This window comes from Gossypium hirsutum, chromosome D12, assembly GCF_007990345.1.
Source record: "Gossypium hirsutum isolate 1008001.06 chromosome D12, Gossypium_hirsutum_v2.1, whole genome shotgun sequence".
Taxonomy (NCBI): Eukaryota; Viridiplantae; Streptophyta; class Magnoliopsida; order Malvales; family Malvaceae; genus Gossypium; species Gossypium hirsutum.
In genome coordinates, this window is record NC_053448.1 from 3,041,126 (window position 1) to 3,056,611 (window position 15,486).

Below are 15,486 nucleotides of genomic sequence, written 5' to 3' on the forward strand. Positions count from 1 at the left end.
TGTTTGAAATATTTGTATTAATTATTTCTGACTTCGGCCATTTGTTCGTATTTTTTTAACCGCATTATATTATTTTAAAAAATATCGTAATTTTTAATTTTATCATTTTACATTATTTCAGTGCTTAATGTTTGAAATTTATTAAATATACAATTTTTTTTTTGCATTTTATTACTTTCGGTGAATGTACAATTTCCGGTTCTTCTTTTCGTATTTTATGCTTTCTTAAATATAATTTTTTATCATTTTACTTGTAATGCTATTTTACAAAAAAAACTAATTTCAACATCCTAAGTAAATTTCATAAAAAAATTCCTAATCAACATACAATGTCCATACCATGAATTTTTAACACACAAATATTACAAAAAATTAATTTAATAATAAAAATTACCTTTTTTTTCTTTTTTTTCCTTCCTCCCCTCCCCTCCCCTCCCCTCTTCTTCTTCTTCTTTTTTTCTTTCTTTCTTCTTCTTTCCCTCTCCTTCTCTCCCCCCCACCGATCGGCCCCATTATAAGGTTGGTGCCGCTAACCAGTATGGCACCGTCGGTGCCGCCAATCAGTTAGGCACCTTTGGTGCCGCCAATCACAAACCCTCCACCAGGATCCTGTCACATCGGCACAGCTTTTTTTTTCTATTTTTTTTCTGTTTTTTTGATAAATAAAAATATATATAATATTTTAGATATTTTTTATTTTTTTATAATAATTTAGTAAAAAAAACCCCAACTCCGTTTTGTCTGTTTTGTTTAGTATAAATAAAATGTCTAACCCGATAATTTAAAAAAAAAAGTGTGATACTACTTTTTTCTTTCTGTACCAAATTTTAATATGTAATTTATAATATTTGTTATTTAATAATGAGAAGTTGTGGAGGTTTATCAAATATCAAAGTTGTTGGAAAAACATTTTAATTACCGTGTTTGGTGAAAGATTCTTGGAGTCAAAGCTTTGGTGGTTACAACTCTCTACCCTTTGTTTCTTTCTCAATTTTTTCTTCTTCTTACAATTACTTTATTTCATTGTTGAATATTATACGAAAAAAGAAGAAGCAAAATATGATACTAAGTTTATAAATAATGCAAAAGTTATTCATATAACTAAAAGAATAACATTTGAATTTTTGTTTGTAATATTGATATTTGATAGGCAACCAATAGAGCGGCTGGTTTATGACTTAAGTCTCTATTTGTGGGTTCATGAATGATGATGATGGTGAAGTTGATTAGTAAGTTGTAGCTTTTGCTCCAAGGGACCAGAGCTGAGCTCTCTCAACCCTCGGCCACTCTCTTTTACTTACCACATAAATTATAAAGTGTGGTTGCATCTACAACAAAGAAAAAAAAACGAATTTAATTACGAAAAATGCAATTAAAATATGATATTGACTGCCAACAACTGACAATATAATACCAACAAAAGATTACTCCTATATGACATGTATTTGAAAAGAGTATAAATTATGTCCTTGGGGTATTCCTTTATTTCTCGACAAGAGAATAGATTATCATGTTTCAACCAGGTGAAGCATGATTGGACATTTCAACTTATGGCCTGTCTCCAAAAGCTAGGCTAGGCTTATATTTGGGATTATTATGATTTCCAAGCCCAACAACAATGGTTGGTTGTTACCTACCCAAAGCAAAGTTTGGTTGGCCCAATCACCAACACCCAACCCATCATCACCAAATTGAAATTTGAAAATAAATTAATTGCCTTTTGTGCATTGCTAAACTTTATCCTCCACCTTTCTTGCCTGCCTCCCCAATCATCAATGGCAGATCCCTCGGGGTTACTAGTACTTTAAAAGAATAAAATGTATTTTTTATTGGACAGAAAAATAACAGTGAAACAAAAGAAAAGGGGAAATGAACCCATAACCCCATGGTATTGCATGAAAGCTAAAAAAATTAAAAATTAGACAAAAAACCCCTTTTATTTCTTTAATTTTCAAAGATTGTACCTAATTATTTGAGGGTTAAATTATTATTTGAGACCTGAATTTGGTAACTTTTTTTATATTGGGGTCTAAACTTTTTTTTATCCAAATTAGGTCATAAATTTGGTAATTGCTCTCACATTGGGACTTGGATTGGTAACTTTTCTTACATTGAGGCCTAAATTTTTTTTTCCAAGTTAGGCCTGTATTGACAATTATTTTCATATTAAGGCCTGAACTTGATAATTGTTCCTACATTGGATTAACTTTAGATAAGAAAGAAGTTGAAGCCCCAATGTGGGAACATTTGTCAAGTTCAAGACTTAACTTGGACAAAAAAATATTGTCCCAATGTGGAAATAATTACCAAGTTCAAAGCCTAATTTGAAAAGAAAATTCAGGCGCCAATGTTGGAAAACTTGCCAAGTTCAAGTCCCAAAAATGTGATTTAACCCATTTTTTTTATTAGAAAATAAACAAAGAACAGAATCTGATGCTGTTTGGTGCACTGCCAATTTCTGATAACTTTCTTTTTCTTTGGGTCATAAGTGCAAAAAAAGCAAAAAAACAAGGAGAAGGAGAGAAAGGAGAGAAGTCCAAAAACTTCCAAAGGAATAAAAATAAAATAAAATAGAGGAAAGAACCGAAGAAACGCCCTTGATCTCTCTCGTTTCTTTTAGTACCATTTTAAGCTCAAATATCAATTTTTTTATCACTTTTCTTTTCATCATCTCATCTTTTTTTTTCCTTCAGGTATTTCTCTTAATCCATGCGATTTTTTTTTATAAAATATATTAGCTTTAATGTTCTAAAATATATGTTGTTTTTTTTTTCCTTTTCTTTTTAAAGATCGTTTAGCCTTATCCTTTATTTGGACTCCTTTGTTTTTTCTTTTCTGATTTTATAGTTGTTTATTTTATCTTTTATTCGATTTTTTGAAAGCATATGAGAAGATTGTGGTTGAACCTTGTTGGGTTCATTTCACTTTTTTTTTTCAAATGAATTAAAATTTTGGTAAAATATGTGCATTCTCCAATTTAATCATTTGATGCAGTTGGTGTTTTTTTTTTCCATCTAATAGAGGAAGAAATTGGATTGGATTTTTCTTGCTTTCTGGTAGTTTTGTCCAAAACCCAAAGCTTTACTAGTACAAGAGGCACCTTAGATGATTTTTGGAAGAACTTTGTTGGGTTTGTTTCCATCTAGTTTTAGAGTTTGTCAATGTGATCAAGTTTGTGCTTTTTCTTGATACAGATGCTTAATTTTACGTACTATAGTCAAGATCCTGCCTCTTCAATTTGCATTTTTTAGATTTTATAATTTGAGGTTTGAAGAATTGACATTTTGATATTCGCTTCCTGCAATCTCAGCATGTTATTACTTTGATCTGCTACTACTGCCTCAAAGTATTTTTTGCAAAAGACTTAATGTTCTTCACCAAAAGATGTTGACTTCTTCGTTTCCTGTGATTCGAAGCTAAGTGTTTATAACAAGCACATTATATGTGGTAATAGTTTATAGTATTGTGCTTATATCTGATATTACTTTTTCACTGTTCAACAATTGTTTCTTTATTCTAGTTTTATCTTGTAGTTGTTTATGGATGAATATGCATGAAAATATTGATAAATTTATGGTGGAAAACATAACATTCATGTTGGGAATAAATATCTTAGATTGCATTGTTTATTGGAACACCATGTTATCGTTTACCAGTGTGTCATTAGTTGATACTTGGGAACTTGGGATTGAGAGGACATTTCTTTAAACATTCTTTTCAATTAATTTGGTTCTGTTAATCCTCGGTTTAGTTGCTACTGTGTACTTCCAACTTCTAAAGCTTTTGTTTTGTGGATCATCTCTATTTATGCTTGGAAAGTCATGAACCAGAGAACTACTGTCAAGTGCATGATATGCAGAAAGTCCCTTGGAGGATAAAGAAATAGTCAATCAATTGTGTTCCTTATAAACATGAACTTGTCAATTGATATATGTTCATAACTCTAAGTGCGTTGGCATGTTATAAGTTAGAGCAATTTGTACTCTAATTTTGTTTTGATGAACCAATATTCAGTATTTAACTTAGGTTTCATACGTCTAATGCTATGGTTATTGCTTACCTCTATGTAACATAAAGTTCTTGCCTGCACCTCCTGTCAAAAATAAATATCTGTTGTCACTAAGGTCGTTGTTTTCTTTGGGTTCAAGATGTTACTGGCAGGGGCTTTCGCTTTCTGACATACATCAGGCTCCATGCAACTGTTCAATCCTTTCTGACCTGGAAGGGTAAAAAATTTCAGAATTTATTTTGTAAGTAGAGTTTGCAATATTGTTGTTATTTTCAAAAGTTTTACATAATATTCTTCCTTTGCATGTCAAGATCAATCCCCTAGTTAGACCAAAAGCTATAGCTGTTAGTTAGCAGGGGCTTTTTCCTTTAATCTAGTAGCGCAAAATGTCTTGTGTGCGGGCCTGAGGAGCTTCACAATGCATGCTTGGTACCTCATCAAGTTCAACTATCAATCAAGCACCTGATGAGACTAGGTTGATTGCTTGGCCCTATATGCCAAAATATTTTACCTTTCTCCCTCTTCCTTTGCATTTTTCATAACTGAAATAAGAGTCAAATTTTGCCTAGCTTTTTCAGATCTCAACTGCCAATCTGAGCTTGTGTAGCCCTTTTTTTTAATTAACCTGAGAACTGCATAGCGTGATGCATTTCTTTTGGAATTTTGTAATAATATTTAACATATTTGGGATCTTTACAGGTAGAAGATGTCGTCCCTGATGCAAGGTCAGGGGAGCACCATTGATTCCTTTCCTGAAATTGTTAATATTGATGAGGGAACAAGTCCCAATAACACTAGTATTGGTCAACCAAATTCATTGCATGACATGCTGAATCCCGTGGAAACTCGGCTATCCAATTTTACAGCACCTTCTGGCAGGACAATGCACAGAAATGCTATTACCCTTGATGTTCAGAGCATTAGCGGCTGGAATTCTGGTCAACCAAGCTCTAGACAGGGAGTGCAGAACCAGGTGACGCAGGATGCTCTAAATCACCGTCTTAATGATGATGGTGAGGATGCACGTATACGGGCCACTCCGAGGTCAGAAGAACGGCGGATTGAACCACTAAATGTCTTTTTTACTGGGAGACTGAATAATGGATGGAGTGGCAATCTGGTTAGAAGTGGGCCCATATGTTTGCAGAGTTCCAGCTCTAATCATATCCCAGAGAATGTGAATTTAAATGAAGGATTTATTAGTGGAAATGGTACCAGAGAGTCAGGTGTTGGAACTGGTGGAAGGCCTAATCTCCACGACTCAGGTGGATTAGAAAGAGAAAAGATATCTAATGCAAGTGTTTCTTCTTATAATGTTGGCAGTTCATCTGGAAGCTCTAATCATGTAGGAGAGGAAAACAATGATGGCTCAGGCTCCTCTTTGGGCAGTTATGGTTTATCCTGCAAGAGGAAGGCCTTTGAAGGTACTTCTGGACAGTCTTTTTCTGCTGGTGCTTCAGGCTGTTTTCAACAAGTAGAAAATATTGCTTGGCATGCTGGTCCTACTCGTAATGAAGCTTCCAGCAGCTTGAGTTTATCTACGCCCTCTTCGAATTTCCTTAATGTGACTCCACCTGATCAGTCAAATCCAAGAGTTGGGCTTGGTATGAGAGGAGTAGTTAGTGATGCATTTCTTTCTTTAGGTGAAAGAAGAGCAAATCCGGGAAATGAACAAGAATCTTTACCATTTAGTTTATTGTCAACCAGGGCTTCTGGCCATTCTAGTTTCGTCTCTCCTAGTCACCCTCAAGTTGCACCAGTTGATGAATCTCTAGACTTGAGACCAACAACAACAATAGCAGGAAATTCTGGCTCAACCTCAACTCAACCTCATATGAGAACTGCTTCTATTGTTCCAAGAAATGTGCATCCTATCTCTAGGAACGGTACTTCCAGTTCAAGTGTTTGCAACCCATCAAGTTCTAGTAGTTCTGGAGAGAGAGCTGATGCATTACGAGGAGAACCAAACATCAGAAATATCTCAAGAAACAATGTGGAGCATCCCATGTTTGTACCGGCTACTGAGATGAGAAATGTGGCACAAGATCCAACAGGTTGGAGTTTGGCTTCTGGAAATCCTAGTACTTCTGGAGGTATTCCATCTTCTAATCGACCTGCGTCTAGTTCAAACATCCATCCTTTGCCCGATCCTGCCTGGATCCCTCCTCACAACGCTCCAATACATAATCAACAGAGACTATCAGAATTCGCTTCTTGGCCTTTATTTCCTCCTATTGGTTCTGAATTTGGTGGTCATAGTGGCCGTTTTCCACTACCATCTTCAAGCACTTCAGCTTCCTCACAGGAGACAGTGGGGCCATCAGAATCTAACAGCCAAGGGAATAATCAACCATGCCCAAGGTTAGCATTCATATTGGAGAGACATGGTGATGATGTTCATGGGATGGCCCATTCATTACGAGCATTGGCTGCTGATATTGAAGGGAGACACCGACTAATATCTGAGGTTTGTGCTCTAATAGTCATTGCTTATGTAAATTTATACCACTATTAGAATAGGGTTGCTTTTAATTAATTTTAATACTAAATAATAACACATTTCCCTTTCTAGATAATGATGATTTATTGCATTCTAGAATTACTGTAGTCTGATTTCTATTTTACCTCTTCCTTTTAACTTTTTCCAACTGCGGAAACCATCGCCATATTGTTCAGTTGCTTGTTAATTTTTTTAAATTTGAGAAGATTATGTATATTAGATATGTTGATTGATGACTTACTGCTCATTTTCTTTTCCATGTGTTAGATTCGCCAAGTCTTAAATGCCGTCCGCAGGGGGGAGAACTTACAAATTGAGGTTTGGTTTCAATTTGCAGTACAGAATATTTTTTATGGCTATGTTGCAAAAATTCATTTCCTTTTCCTTTTGCATTTATTTTACTCTATTTTATCAATAGTTGATATGGTTTCTGCTCAATTCATATTCTTTCCCCCTTATTGAATTTTTCTCAGACCATATTTTCTCTAAATGCGACTAAACTGCTATAGAGCACCTTCCATGAGTTTTGATTCCTTGGAAAATGGGTGCATTTCTTGGAACTGAATTGAATAACTATCAGATTCAAGTGACTAGTGGCTTTAGGAAATATTTCTCATTGCTTCAAGGATATGATAAAAGTTGGAGACAACTTGGTGCTGATAAGCAGCAACACATTATTCTCATTATCAACTTCTTTTCATTAGTTGGGATAATTGCAGCATTCTAGAATATGTTTTCATTTTGGAGAACAGATTCTTTGTAATGGTCGAAGTTGATTTTGAGTCGTAGCATATTATGGGATAGTTGGGTGCATGAGAGGCTTTTTTAATGTCCATAGATCATTGAGTAGATTGCTTCAACAGTTGAACATGCTAGTGATGCAGGGATATGTTGATGTTCCCTCGTATTAAGTTGTGTTTTATGTTCATATTGCATATAATCAAGTCTTGTTCTTTATGGCCATCAGGTCACATGATTGGCTTCATATCGTTAAGCAAAAATTTTCTTATAATCTTTGACTCTTAGCATTTTTGGATGACATACTCTTCGGTCCAACAAAAGAAAAGAAATGTGATTTCAACCTTGAGAATACTGAGTTCATATCTAGATACTTCTGAAACCAATTTCCACCAAATGAGAGATAAAGAATTCTTTTGGTGGAGCTCCTGGGTAGAAGCCTAGGAAGTGCATTTGGTCTAACAATAATTCTCAGTCCTTCCTACATTATATGATGTTTAATGACATTGGATATGTGTATAATGCCCTTTCAGGATTATATGCTGTTTGATCCATTCATCTATCATGGTATGGCTGCTATGCATGACAGACATAGAGACATGCGTCTTGATGTTGATAACATGTCTTATGAGGTAAAAAGGGTTGCTGTTCTATGTTCTGTCACTTAACACTGGAGATCTTTCTTCTCAAATTACAATTGGAAAACTAGGAATTGTTGGCATTAGAAGAACGCATAGGAGATGTGAGCACTGGACTGAGCGAGGAAATGATTCTGAAGTTGATGGAACAACGGAAGCATTCATCTACTTCAACAGAATCCCAACAAGATCTGGAACCGTGTTGTATCTGTCAGGTACAGAGTAGATAAGCTGCTTTAAATAGCTTCACTTGGCTTCTCTATTTATTATTTTTACTTTGAAATTTAACCATGGCAGGAAGAATATGCAAATGGAGATGACACTGGGATACTAGATTGTGGACATGACTTCCACTCTAACTGCATTAAACAATGGTTAATGCTAAAGAACTTGTGCCCTATTTGTAAGACAACAGGCTTGCTTAAATGATAGCAAAAGCTGATGTTAGAGCCTGGAAATTTCGTTATCTTTTGATTGTCATTAAGATCCTATAATAAGGGTTTAGGCGCGCGTGAACCATACAAAATTTGAAGATGCTGCTGCTAATTTTATGTACTGCAGGATGAGTTGTTTGTCGAATAACTTGGCATAAAAGCATCAATGACAATGATAACATATTTGAAACAACATTTGTTACATTATCATGCTTCAAGAAAAGTATATTATCGTTTTGAACTTTTAACCATTTATATGAATTTTTTTACTAAAATTAGTGTAGCAGACGTCATTTTGAACCTTATTACAAAAGCAAGGAGATTCCTTTCTTAGGTAAGTCTGGAAAGCTAGCCTTTCTTAAGGAGGTATTACGCCATACCATTGCCTTTAACATTTGTTGGCAAGACTTGGTGTTCAATATATTACTTGTTGACACCATTTTTTGGATGAAAACGGGGTCAACTTAGGTTTTGACGAAAACGAAAAAAACAAGAGTCGCCACCAATCTTTTTTTTGATGAGGTGTAATCAGGTCACCTCGTAAAGGTGGTTGTTTTTAATAAACAATTTAATTTTATTAAAACAACGAGTTTGGTCCGCGAAATTCAAAAAAATAGGTTCAGGAGTCGGTTACGTACGAGGAAGAATTAGCACCCTCGTAATGCTAAAAAATTAGTACCTAGTTGATTAGTTAGTGTCTTAATGTCGAAAATAAAAATTTTGAAGAGTTTTAAAGATACGATCCTTGTGTTGAAATGCAAAAAATATTTGAAAAGAAAAGATGGCATACTTCACGTTGATCGAGAAAGAGAATCGCATCCCGTAAGTTAGGACACAATGTCTTGAATTCCTGATGCGCGAATGAATGCCAAAATTTATTCATTTTGGAAGACATTTAATTATTTCGAGTTTTAGGAAAAAGATCATGTCCCGTGAGTTAGAATACGATCTTTCGTTAATTCCCGAGTGCATTTAAAAACTTTGTTTGAAGTGATTCGTGTATTTAGATTTATTGCGAAAATCAAAACCTAGTAAGTTAGGGTACGACTTTCTCAAATCTAAACACGAGATTTTGCTTATTTGAAAGTCAAAATTTATACATCGAGATAAATTAATCTAACTCAAAACAGTAGAGATGAAACACGAGGTTAATATGCGTATAAAATAATATTGGATGCGATAGTATAAAAATAATACAAGCAACAATAATATGAATGAATGAATAAAAAGGGACATATTAATAACATGCAAAATAGTAAATATAAGCAAATAAAGTTGAAACATTCCTTTAGAATAATAATAAAAATGTAAATGAATAATTGAATAAAGAAAATGGATAAAATTGTAAAAGCCTAAAAAGATATATAGGTATGTATATTAAAATTATAAAGTATAAAAAGTATATATATATATGAGTATGTATTAATGTGTGTGTGAAAATGAAAATACGTATATAGATATATAGATATGTAAACAAATCATAAACTAAAAAATATATATATAAGGGTGCATACATGAGCTATAAAAATACGTACGTATCTATGTCTATATAGATTATAAAATGTATGTATGTATATATAAATTACAAAAATGTATGTATGTATATATGTAATTAAATTTAAAATTAAATGGCATAAATGAGTAAATAATAATAATACAAGGTTAAAAGATATTTAAACTTAGATAAATGAATAAAATAACAATAATAACGATAATAATACAAAAATAACAAAATAATATAATAATGTAATAGTAAGGAATAAACAAATAAAATATAACCGAATTAATTAATAAAATAACAAAATAACATAAAAAGGACTAATCTTGAAACTGAGCCAAAGATTTGGGGCAAAATCCAAACAAAGAGAAAGAAAAGGACCAATCTGAACACATGCGTAGCATGGAGGGACTGCAAGGATAATTTTTCCTTTCCTCCAAAACGACAGTGTTCAGATGAGGGCCAAATTAAAACATAAAATGAAAAGCCAAAGGATCAAATTGAAATAGGGTGACAATGTGTAAGTAGCCGCAGCGCAAATAGCCCATAAGGCGCAAAAACACGCGGACATTGGCTGCGGGTCGGGTCGACGCGCGGGTAGGAGGGGACAAGGACAAAAATGGTGCCGTTTTAGGGCTATTGGATCAGCCCTAAACGGCGTTGTATCGCCCGGCCTATAAAGGGTAAAAAAATAAAAAAAGTAATTATTCTCTTCATTTTTAAAGAAAAGGCTAAACCTCTCTCTCTCTCTCTCTTACACACTCATCTTCTGACGCCGGCCTAGCTCCGGCCACGGGTACCGGTGGGGTTCCGGCACCGTCGCCATCGTCAGCCACCGTGCGCGGTGGCCGGAAACCCTAAAGCGACCTCCTTTTTAACCACTTTAACCCCGGGTAATTCCGATCTACCCTAAAAACTGGCTAAAAACCGTCAAAGATCAAAGGAAGACCGAAAAACTCTTCGGTTTCCTCCATTTCGGCCACCAGCAAGGTAAGACCTCTTTCTCTTTTCTTTTATATTTTTTTTGTATGTAGAAATAAAGAAAATAAAAATACAGATTGAAAGCAGTAATCACTTTAGAAATTTTTTGCTTTTATTTCTCAATGTTTTTTTTTACATTCGTTTTTTCTTTTTCTTTTTGAAAAATCTCCCCCTCCTTTTTTACATTTGTTTGATTTGGCTTTTATAGCCGTTTTGGATTACAGTGCATGCTACTGTTCTATATTGTTCTTTTCTTTTCTTCTGCTGTTCTTGTTTCTATTTTGTGTCATTTGCAGGTATCGACGAAGGCCGAGTTCGCGGCTTTTTGCCGTTTTGGTGCTAGGCGGTGGCTAGGGTGTCAGGTAAGCCTTGGGACAAGGCACGGATGGTACGCCCGAGGGAGTAGCGCACATGGGCAGTAGGGGCTACAGCGCGAAAGGGTTAGGGAAACCCTAGGTTTTCTCTGATTATGTTTAATTTTTGGGCTTATCGGGCTTTATTTTTTGGGCCAGTTGGGCCATTTGTAATGGACTATAATTTTTAATTTTTGGCTTGTTATGCTGGTATGGGCCCGGGCAAAATATGGGCTTTACATTACTTTTGAAGAAATACCTAGCAAAGCACACTAAAGTTCAAACTGTTATCTGTTTCCAAGCCAATCATAATTCTAAATGACACAAATCACAAAAACATGAAAAAGGCAGCTAAAAATTTCAATTTCATGAAATATCCAATGCAAGAACCAGCTACCATATCCAATACAGAAGTAAAAACTGGCATGTGCACCAAGAATAGGGTAATGGTGGAGAGTAAAAGTGTTAAACTAACTAGTTATTACTACAAAAACTCAAAACAAACCATCAAATCCTTCAACACTAGACATTGGTAATCCTTGTGCCGAAAGTTCTCTAAATTAATGGAAAATAAGACTAAACAAAACTAACTCAGGATAATCTTTAGTGTAGATTAAGAAAATGGTAGTTGATGCTTCAAGCTGATGCTATTGTAACTTGTATTTTAATGCTACCTTTTCTTGAAGTATTATTTTTCCCACAAGTTAGTCATTAGTCAGCTATAAACTAATTACAATTGGTAATTTTTAGCCATTCATGTTTCTTATTTGTGGCAAAGAAAAGATTTTTTTTTGCTTATTTTGAATATATTTTATTTTTTATAAGAGTTTTTACTTATATTTCTAATTATTACTTATTTTATGTCTAACTACTTTAAAAATATGTGTTAAATAAGTTTTTTACTTGTGTCATTACACTAGTAATTAAAGGTAGATAAATGTACAAGGGCATCTCCACATATCTAGAGCCCTAAAGCAAAATTATAAAATGAGGTTTTTTTTAGAACTAATCTTATTATAGGTCCTTATTATATTTGTTTTTTTTATATAACATCTAGAACTACCCATAGCCCCTTAAATTAATTAACTATTAGAAAATTATAAATTTTTATTTAAAATTTATTTTTCTAGCTTTTAAAGAATTCAAATTATTTACTTGACGTCCACTAAACTAACTAATAAACTAAGACAAGTGCACCTATCAATTAATAGTATAACTATGATGAGCACATATATTGTTCCTTCGAGGGCTACAATTACTATATCACCTTTCCATTATTTAACCTAATAATTCAATGACTTAATTAAAATTAAATTAAACTATCTAAATTAACTAATGAGTATACCAAAGAATGAAACACAAAAACAGACAAATATCAACCAAGTGACAAAACAATACCCATGTAAGAATCCACCTAAATTTCATCTATAGTTCTCAAATCTAATTTATGCAATTTCTTTTCTTAGCTCTTTGATCCGTAGAAATATCTAATTTATGCTAATATCTCTTTCGAGCATAAGAGCAATTAACTCTAGGTTGATTAATTGAAATTTCTTTCTAATTAAAACTCCTACTATTGCATTAATTCGCTCTATGGATTCCCTTATTAGATTTGACTCTAATCTGATAGATTTATGTTGTCCTATTTCTAGGATTGCATGCAACTCCTTTCAATTATGCACAATCTAATCTCAAGAAGGGTCTATTAAACCTCAAACTTAAGCACATCAAGCATGACTTAACACTATAGAAATATTAACCTAAGATAAATTAAGCATTCATAATTGAAAACAAAGAAATTAAGGTTTTATTGCATAAAACTAGAAATCAAATAATAGAATTCATATAGGGTTTATCTCCCCTAACTATTTAGAAAATTAGTTCATAAATGCAAGAAAAATATCGAAAATACAATATAACCACTAAAATAAAAGAAATTCATGATAACTTCCTTCATAATCAAATTAGACTCTTGAATCTTGATGGAAGTTGCTTGGAAATCAGCTTCAATAATGTTCTTCGAGTAATTTTCATGCTACTCTATGGTGACTGCTTCTTTTCTCTTTTATTTCCTATTTATACCTTCTTAAAGTGCCAAAAATCTAAAAATCGCGACTTTCGTCTGTTAGCGTGTAACACCCCTAACCCCTCTCTATCGTCTGATTAGGGTCACGGGTATTACTAACATTTCAAACAATTCATCAATCTTAATTTCACATATACATACTAGCCATTAACAATATAATATACAGAGGCAGGTTACAAACAATCAAATTATATCATACTAGAATATTATACAATCGAATAATGATTCATGCTATGCAAAGTTAAACTTGGTCTTCCACTGTCTACACTTTTATCACTATTTATACATTGCTAAACTTAGTCTTTCACTGTCTACACTCTTATCACTATTTATCCCTTCTTGAATGTTAGAATTCAGATACATACAAGACTATTCCAATTATTAGCATCAGAATATTGGTTCATACTCTGTCTACGACTATCTTTTTAATTTATCTTCGATGATGTTAGTGGAATGCACTTAATTTAGGTTTGCTAATCCACCCTAATTCAGAGTAAAATTTACTCTTACAGCCCCTATTACGAGTCTATAGGACCTTAAAAGTAGTTTAAAAATAGGCAGGGACTAATTTGAAATAATTCTGGAAGTTTAGAAAATAATTATAAATTTTTTTATTATAGGGGTCACACACCCGTGTGGCCAGGCTGTGTGCCTCACATGGCTGAGACACACGTTCGTGTCTCAGGCCGTGTAACTCTCTAACTTGGGTCACACGCCCATGTGTGTTGCCTGTGTGTGACACACACCCGTGTGGCCAGGCCGTGTGCACCCAAAAGTACCTTAAACTCAAGTTTACCATTTCCTACTTACTTGGGCACTAATCAACTCAATTACCAATCATTTAACTTATTCAAAGCACGATTAAAAATTCCCAAAATACACCAAATTCATCACCTAATATGCCTAACCAATGTACCCTCATTGGTACCACATTTTATATGTTCAAATGCATCAACAACACATCGAACATTCAAGACTTTCATTGATATCACATTTACCATATTTGAGCTAACTTTCAACTTCTAAAGTTACCAAATATGAAGCTAAGCACATACCAAGCATTATGCTAAGCTACCAAACTTTAAACTATCACATACCAAAATATAAACTAGGCTAACATACCAACATAGCCTCAACCACAACCATATACACATTTAACCATCATTTCACTAGCAACTAAGTTAACATCTTATAAACAATACCAACAAAAGACTCCTTAGGTACATGCCATTACAAAATGAAATATCACCACTCAGGATTTGTGATTTGATGTTGAGTCGGCGATAAATTGAACAATACCTAGCTTGCGCACGAAAAACAAAACTGCACGTTGAGTAAAACTCAGTGGTATTTCTATAATCCGAATAACATAAACTTGATATAAGTATTTAAAATGCAAAATCCAACAAGTAAGCTATGTTCATGTGTTTCAATTTAATAGTATAGTTTTTGCTCATTCCTTATTCACATCTACTCAGATTTTCACATGTTCAAATATATAAGTATATCTCAATGGCATTTCATTTAACATTTGAATACATCATCTCACGCAATGGCATGATTCATATCTTTGATCAATACTTGAATTCATTAAGTTTCACATCTCAATGCATCAATTCATATTTCATTTCTCATCTCATAATCATTTTTCGTATTTGTCATTTCAATATTTTCTCATCTCATATTCAATTCTCATCTTTGCCATTTCAAAATCAATCACATAAATTATTATTTTACTTTCCCCTATTAACATGACACGGACTTGGACAAATACACGGATCCAACCAACACACCAGTTTGGCACCCAATGCCTCATCGGATAAATTCGAAGTAATAATTGTGCCTAGCACTATATAAATTGACACCCAGTGTCTCATCGGTTAAACCAAAGCAAATTGGTACCCAGTGCCTCATCGAATTTAGGTCGAAGTAATCCCTGAACTCTTCTTATCCTATGGCATGCCATTTATATCCGACTCAGCCCGATGCAGTTAATAGAGATTCATTTCACTTTTCAATACAACCAATGTCTCAATTTCATGAATGTATATAATCACATATAAGCATATATTCAATTTGATAATAATCACATTTTTCTTAATACACATATATTCATAATCAATATATTTCATAATATACAAAATCAATCCATTTCATTTCAATTATGAATTTAATTCAATCCCAAAGTACCAAAGTATTCACCTCAAATGCTTACCATATGCAAACAATTATATATGCAATAATCTACT

At 33.6% G+C, this 15,486-nt stretch overlaps 1 protein-coding gene and 1 long non-coding RNA gene across 11 annotated transcripts; both read left to right on the top strand.

Annotated features, from left to right (window-relative positions):
- The first annotated feature begins 2,442 nt into the window (after nucleotides 1–2,442).
- LOC107953386 (E3 ubiquitin-protein ligase MBR2) lies at nucleotides 2,443–8,512 on the top strand. 10 transcript variants are annotated; one of them, XM_016888688.2, is made up of 9 exons: nucleotides 2,443–2,693; nucleotides 3,311–3,447; nucleotides 4,149–4,226; nucleotides 4,321–4,484; nucleotides 4,709–6,476; nucleotides 6,777–6,827; nucleotides 7,781–7,879; nucleotides 7,957–8,100; nucleotides 8,183–8,512. In XM_016888688.2, exons 5-9 carry the CDS (start codon nucleotides 4,716–4,718, stop codon nucleotides 8,312–8,314), a joined length of 2,187 nt encoding a protein of 728 aa, XP_016744177.1. In that variant the 5' UTR covers nucleotides 2,443–2,693; nucleotides 3,311–3,447; nucleotides 4,149–4,226; nucleotides 4,321–4,484; nucleotides 4,709–4,715; the 3' UTR covers nucleotides 8,315–8,512. The 10 variants fall into 10 exon arrangements, with proteins under 10 accessions (XP_016744177.1, XP_016744178.1, XP_016744175.1 ...); XM_016888689.2 differs by lacking the exon at nucleotides 3,311–3,447; XM_016888684.2 differs by lacking the exon at nucleotides 4,321–4,484 and having other exon boundaries at nucleotides 2,481–2,693; nucleotides 4,149–4,250.
- Nucleotides 8,513–10,414: 1,902 nt separating this feature from the next.
- LOC107953387 (uncharacterized) lies at nucleotides 10,415–11,439 on the top strand. Its single transcript, XR_001699198.2, has 2 exons — nucleotides 10,415–10,807; nucleotides 11,095–11,439. It is a non-coding gene; the product is annotated as an uncharacterized lncRNA (long non-coding RNA).
- The last annotated feature ends 4,047 nt before the right edge of the window (nucleotides 11,440–15,486 follow it).

Coding starts and splice junctions, on each gene's coding strand:
- LOC107953386 (XM_016888688.2), top strand. CDS start 4,716: ATGTCGTCCCTGATGCAAGGTCAGGGGAGCACCATTGATTCCTTTCCT. Junction 6,477..6,776: donor GACACCGACTAATATCTGAG/GTTTGTGCTCTA, acceptor TCCATGTGTTAG/ATTCGCCAAGTCTTAAATGC. Junction 8,101..8,182: donor AACCGTGTTGTATCTGTCAG/GTACAGAGTAGA, acceptor TAACCATGGCAG/GAAGAATATGCAAATGGAGA.